Source organism: Polypterus senegalus, chromosome 2, assembly GCF_016835505.1.
Source record: "Polypterus senegalus isolate Bchr_013 chromosome 2, ASM1683550v1, whole genome shotgun sequence".
Taxonomy (NCBI): Eukaryota; Metazoa; Chordata; class Cladistia; order Polypteriformes; family Polypteridae; genus Polypterus; species Polypterus senegalus.
Window position 1 is genome coordinate 237,500,072 of NC_053155.1, and position 7,500 is coordinate 237,507,571.

General features: G+C 38.5%; 1 protein-coding gene across 1 annotated transcript in view; it reads right to left on the bottom strand.

Annotated features, from left to right (window-relative positions):
- mycbp2 (MYC binding protein 2) overlaps nt 1-7,500 on the bottom strand; it is a 503,803-nt gene that overhangs the window by 144,006 nt on the left and 352,297 nt on the right. Inside the window, 1 exon segment of the mRNA XM_039745368.1 lies at nt 248-373. Within this exon segment, the coding sequence (XP_039601302.1) occupies nt 248-373 (126 nt within the window).

A 7,500-nucleotide genomic window follows, 5' to 3' on the forward strand; every position in this document is an offset into this window, starting at 1 on the left:
AATTTTCAGCTAAAAGACCACAGTAAAGCATTAAAATGTTGCCTGGAACATCAGTCATCCCCCCCAAAAAAAAGCACAGATAACAAAAACTGAACAAATACCAAAGGGAAAACACAATCTGCTCATGCTGTGCTAATGTGTCAATGTTACTGATGGGTTTGGGCACGCAAAATGTCATACCTCACCTATAAACGGAACCTAGTAAGCTGTGCAATGTGACAGCATCTTGGCTACTAAAAGAGCTCACCTTTTTTACTTGCAATTCCATAATCAAATCCTTGGGCACCAGAAGCAGTAGCACCCCTACTGAAAGCTTGGACAGAAAAAGGGCTTGGGGGTGGCGTCTGAGCTCCTTGATCCAATGCAGTTTGCTCTATTGCCAGAAAGATCAAAATTGGTAAAGAGCGAAATTCTGATTGTGAAATTGTCTTTCACATGATTCTTTTTGTGTCTTCGTAGTACAGATGAAAAGATGACAATAAGTACAGTGCTGTTTGAAAGTATGTGAACCATACAGTAAGATCATTTATTATTCTTGTGTAAAATATTAAAATAAACTTGCAAAATCTTGATCTAAAACTTTATTCATAGTAAAGACATTCCAAATAAAGGGCACTAAGAAGAACACAATTATATATGTTCTCTGATTATTTAACAAGTTATTAAAGAAATAATTAAACAACTCATATTTCATGCATGCAAAATTATGTAAAACCCTTCAGGTCAATACCTTGGGGTGTTTACATCTACAGTAATAACTCTGAGTAAATGCCACTACTCTGCATAATAGTATTCTGGTTTTCAGGGCGTCTGGCATTAACAGTCATCTCCAGATCCTGCCACAGCATCTCAACTGGATTTAAGCTAGGACTTTGATTTGGCCAATCCAACATCTTCTTTGTTCTAATCCATTCTCTGGTTGATTTGCTTGAATGTTTATGGACACAACTTTACCTGCCTGATTGGTGACATGATATTCTGTTCAAAAATCCACAGATTCAGCTCTCTTATTACTGTTAAAAGCATGCACAGTTACCTAAAATGCAAACAGGGAGGTCTGCAGCCCTCTAGATACATCTGAGTTGGTTTTTACCAGATTTAATTTGTTTTCATATGTATCTTAATGATATTTTGGACAGGTGTCTAGCTTGTAGGCAAGGTTTCAATCATGTTAAATGGTCTTCATTTGTGAATTATTTACCTGACAAAGGACTAATGGCCAAACTGACCAGTCTCCATGCAAATTCATTCTTTAAGGTTTCACTTATTTTTGCTCCTACACTAATTCTCTTTAATTGTGCTTTTGACTATACACGATTTCCTCTAAATCAAACAATGGAATTGGTAGTTGCACACCTATTACATCAGAAAGACGGATTAAATAACACTTTCATGGTAAAACTAAGAGAATCTACAAGTGCCCAAGGAGTTCACATACTTCCAGAGATGCACTGTATATGAAATGACAGGATAATTATAATAAGCCACTAGCAATGGTTGGATTTACACTATGATTGAATCCAGATTACATTAAATGCTCCAGAATTCATCTTATATTTACAATCCAATGCAACTTGTATTCACCCTGAGAAATTCCAAAACTACAATCCCTGAAGCCTACAAAAAAGTTGTAATGCCAGGCCACCTTAAACTCCATTACACCTCTAAATCAGAGTCTGTTTTGTAAATGTGTCAATCAACACAAGCAGCCTGTTATCCCATCCATACCAACGCAGCTGAAGTTCTCCCAACTCAAGTCTCTATTTGGGTGTGAGCTGCCAGGTGTTCTGTAGAGTAAATTATATGTCGTTATTTGGAATACATACATTTCATGTGTGTTCCATATCTACAACCTACTGGGTAAATCTAGGATAACAGGAAAAGTGAGGCAAGAAATGTTAAACACATTCCGTAGATCCCGTTATATAAGCCGAGAATTTCATCCTAGATTTTTGGCTTGGAGTTTGGGGGTCGGTTTATATGAGTATAGCTTCAGATTCAAGATTTCCAGCGCAATGCCAATGAATACGGAAGTAAATAATGATGAAACCACAGAGCCATCTTTCAGATGAAGAAGTAACTTTGCATTATGGTACTTTAAATGAAATAAAGAATTTATTCAAAAAAGTGTTTTAGTTGTTGATTATATTAGTAAAATTTATAATAAATTATCGGGAAGTTTAATATAAAAATTTTTGTTTTGATTTACGATCAACATCTTGCGTTACGACCCGGATGCGGTCACGTTTATCCGCTTGCGCGATTGTAAACAAACAACCGAGAGTGTTAGTAGTGTCAGTCGAAGCCCACATACATGTGTTTGTGGATGTAATTTAGGTCATTGCAGTGATTTACCTATATATATATATATATATATATATATATATATATATATATATATATATATATATAATTCATTAAGACCATGCAAGGAAGACACATAATTGATAAGGAAGGAAGAGAAGGTAAAGAAAGCGATCACAATCGAAACGAAGATGGAAATTGTGTGGAAATATGAGAGTGCTGTTTGTGTGACCGATCTTGCTAATAGGTACAGCATGTTGAAATCCACCATCTCGACAATTTTACAAAGAAAAGATTTGCATAAGAAGGCTCCTTCTAAACAATAACCACCTTCTATTTCATTCTCTTCTTCCTCCCTTCCTGCAGCCCAAAGATGTCAAATTAAATGGTGAGTACAATATGAAATTGTTGTTTCTAGAATAGAATGCCTTTTATTGTCACTATACACATCTACAATGTGAGTAAAAGCAGCTCCTTCAGTACAGAAAAAAAAGTTCTGTATAGGGCTTGTATGGTTGTTTTTTTTAGCCTTAGCATAACGCCGGATCTGCGGCCCCGCTTCTGCTTTCTTTCCCTCCTCCATCTGCATCGTCTCCTAGACCTGACAACAACCCACGGAGAGCCCGCTGGTCTTGCTATGTTGTCTGGGATGTTGTGCGTGTGATGAAAAACACTCGAAACAGATGTCTGGCTCTGGACACCGATATCTATAAGGTTCTGACGGGTGTAGCGGATGTTCGCCGAACCGATCGTGCACAAACAAGGAAAAAAAAAATAAAGTACAAAAACAACAAAAAAGTGCACTGAAAAGGAGAGCCCTGAGCTGCTGCGACCATGTGCGCCACCATGCTCCTAGCTTAATCTAGCCTACTCCTGGTAGGCTAGACACTTTTTATAACTTTTTGGTTAGCACATTAGAAAAATTATTGGTGTTTTGGTAAATAATTCACATTATACAACCCTTTTTTTTATATGAAAAGGTTAAGTAAGTGTTGCAGTGGGAGGTTCAGATCGCATTATGGGTTAGCCTCCGCGAACAAATTAAGTTCGTAAGTCAAGGGTCCACTGTATTGCGTATTTAAGTTAATCAAATTTATAACGAGTCTCCGGAAATCACCCGCCGATATACCATATTTGCATATATAGTTTCAACACAAAGGATTCATTTTACCAAACTTCTCCGCAATCACTTCCTGGTTTCCATCAAAAATGCCGGCAGTCTCAAATTCTCGCAGATAAATATGATAAATATACCTGGAGAGACACTTTTAAGGAAATTTAGAAAATTTTGCTTGGAGAAGGGGGTCGGCTTAAATACCGGTCATCGGCAAATACATGTAATTTAGTAGGTAGAGAAGGGGGTCGGCTAATATACCGAGTTGGCTTATATTTTGGGATCTACGGTAACTAAAACAGAAACTTTTTCATGTGATAGTAAAAATGACAAAATGCTAACATGAAGTGTATAAGACTGAAGTCCAAATATCAAATAAACACTTTCGCAAAATATAACCAAAGAAAACCAAATTATTCAATTCACCCAAGCCCAAATATAGACATACCTTGGCTGGTGCAGAGGTAAGAGCTGCTACCTCGTAATCAAAGGGTTGCGAATTTTAGTTCGGACTTTCTCTGTTTTGAGTAATGAGCGGCTATTATTACTACTATAAGTAGGGGGTTCCCCCTTGCTTGCTTCGCAGGCCAATCCCCCGGGCCTGCGCTATACGGCAGCCGCGTCTCTGCTGCTCGCGTTGTGAAGAGGGAGGCTCAATGCATCTCATGGAAACGCAGTCACTCCTCCGAACCTCCCGCTTAAACGGTGATACAATGGAAAACAAATATAGTTTTTTATTACCTCCTCTTTGCTCGATCAACTGCTGGCTTGCTGCTGCTGCGCTGTGTGATCTGAATCTCGCAATGTGCTTTGAACATTTAAAAGCCTGTACAGCAGTTATCCAACTCTTTGTCTTTTATTTCTGGCCCCGGGCGTAGTTAAATCTTTTGGCACAAAGTCTCGTCTTGCGGGATGGGAGTTCTTGATATTTTTTAGTTCATAATTTAAAAACAGAATAAGAATCTGAAAATCTAACAACATTAAAGTTCGAGAAATTCTGAAAAGAATGATACCAAACATATATACACAGTGGTGTGAAAAACTATTTGCCCCCTTCCTGATTTCTTATTCTTTTGCATGTTTGTCACACAAAATGTGTCTGATCATCAAACACATTTAACCATTAGTCAAATATAACACAAGTAAACACAAAATGCAGTTTTTAAATGATGGTTTTATGGGAGAAAAAAAAATCCAAACCTACATGGCCCTGTGTGAAAAAGTAATTGCCCCCTTGTTAAAAAATAACCTAACTGTGGTGTATCACACCTGAGTTCAATTTCCGTAGCCACCCCCAGGCCTGATTACTGCCACACCTGTTTCAATCAAGAAATCACTGAAATACTAGCTGCCTGAGACAGAGAAGTAGACCAAAAGCACCTCAAAAGCTAGACATCATGCCAAGATCCAAAAAAATTCAGGAACAAATGAGAACAGAACTAATTGAGATCTATCAGTCTGGTAAAGGTTATAAAGCCATTTCTAAAGCTTTGGGACTCCAGCGAACCACAGTGAGAGCCATTATCCACAAATGGCAAAAACATGGAACAGTGGTGAACCTTCCCAGGAGTGGCCGGCCGACCAAAATTACCCCAAGAGCGCAGAGACGACTCATCCGAGAGGTCACAAAAGACCCCAGGGCAATGTCTAAAGAACTGCAGGCCTCACTTGCCTCAATTAAGTGTTCACGACTCCACCATAAGAAAGAAACTGGGCAAAAACGGCCTGCATGGCAGATTTCCAAGACGCAAACCACTGTTAAGCAAAAAGAACATTAGGGCTCGTCTCAATTTTGCTAAGAAACATCTCAATGATTGCCAAGACTTTTGGGAAAATACCTTGTGGACTGATGAGACAAAAGAACTTTTTGGAAGGCAAATGTCCCGTTACATCTAGCGTAAAAGGAACACAGCATTTCAGAAAAAGAACATCATACCAACAGTAAAATATGGTGGTGGTAGTGTGATGGTATCTTGGGTATTGCAACAGGACAATGACCCAAAACACAGCAGCAAATCAACCTCTGAATGGCTGAAGAAAAACAAAATGAAGACTTTGGAGTGGCCTAGTCAAAGTCCTGACCTGAATCCAATTGAGATGCTATGGCATGTCCTTAAAAAGGCGGTTCATGCTAGAAAACCCTCAAATAAAGCTGAATTACAACAATTCTGCAAAGATGAGTGGGCCAAAATTCCTCCAGAGCGCTGTTAAAGACTCATTGCAGTTATTGCTGCTAAGGGTGGCCCAACCAGTTATTAGGTTCAGGGGGCAATTACTTTTTCACACAGGGCCGTGTAGGTTTGGATTTTTTTTTTCTCCCTAAATAATAAAAACCATCATTTAAAAACTGCATTTTGTGTTTACTTGTGTTATATTTGACTAATGGTTAAATGTGTTTGATGATCAGAAACATTTTGTGTGAGAAACATGCAAAAGAATAAGAAATCAGGAAGGGGGCAAATAGTGTTTCACACCACTGTATGTAGGTTTTAAAATAAGCCTAATTTAAAGCAACAAACTTAACTCTCTCACTCCGAGTTGGTGGCATTTATTGCCATTCTTTTCACAAAAGCAGAGAGGACCACAGTTGGTGCTGTGGCAGATGCCTGGTCAGAACTATTTGCTGTACCAGCAATCAAAGATACAATGCCCTGTGACTGCTATCAGACTATCACGCTCTATTTGTGCTTTTGGCAATGAAGACACACTTGTACAAAACATGCTGTACCAGCAATCAAAGATACAATGCCCTGTGACTGCTATCAGACTATCACGCTGTATTTGTGCTTTTGGCAATGAAGACACACTTGTACAAAACATGACAGATTTGCTGCAATGTTGGACACCCGGCAATGTTTTGTTGAGGACTGTGTGTTGAGTTACCACCCAGGTCAACATATTACTGTTGATGAGCAACTGTTTCCAACAAAGGTCCAATGTCCTTTCTTGCAGTACATCTCAACCAAGCCTGACAAATCTGGCATGGACTGAGGCAGTTTTGAAGACAAAGTACATGTGCAAAGCCACTCCTTATTTAGTACAAGATCTCCCGTCTAGATCTGGCAGTGCCATGCTGACGGTGTATGCGCCCAAAAAGAAGAAGTCTGCCTGCATTATCAGTACCATGCACTATAACGTGGAGATTGGGCAAGATCAAAAAAAAAAAAATGTTCAAATGAAAACTCATGTTTAAATGACAGAGTTTTCAAATAATGATGTTTTTAAACATGGATGAGTGTGTGCATGTACACCAGAGACAGAGACAGATTTGATGTCATTCAAGTGGTTACTGGTATATAAAAAAACACTTTCGCAAAGGTATAACAAGAATAAAACTGAATAACAAAAATTCATGTGACAACAGCATACCAAGAAGTCATGATTCACCAGCATTTGTGTGTCTGCTTATATCCCATTACCGATATCTTTTACAGGTAGCAAAAATTTACTCCGGTGTTACAGGGTCAAATCAAACGTAAGTTTTTATTATATTACAGCAATAATAATAATAGCAGCTCACTACTCAAAATGGGGAAAGACTTGATTAAAACTCGCAAACTCTTTATTATGAGTAGCAGCTCTTACCTATGTACCAGCCAAGCAGGCATGTTAACTTTCGTCAGCTTTTACTCATTAACAGCAACATGTAAACTGAATGATTTATACCTTTAGTGAAAGCGTTTATTTGATATTTGGACTTCACATCAGCATTCTGCCATTATTACTAGAACATGAAAAAAGTTTGTTTTAATTATGTATTCAACATTTTTTGCCTCGAATTTCCTGTCATCAGACATTTATCCAGTTGTCGACACAGGAACACAAGAAATGTATTTATTCAGAATAACAATATATTATTTACCCTACACAATTCCAAACCCTACACACCCAGATAAATTACACAGCCTTGAACTGGAAGAACTTCAGCTGCGTTGGCGGGAATGGGACAGCAGGCTGTTTGTGCTGATTGACACATTTGCAAAACAAAGATACTGACCAGGAGGTGCAAGGGAATTTAAGGTGGCCTGGCCTTATGTTTCATAGGCTTCAGGGACTCTATTGCTAACGGTTTTGTTTGTGCA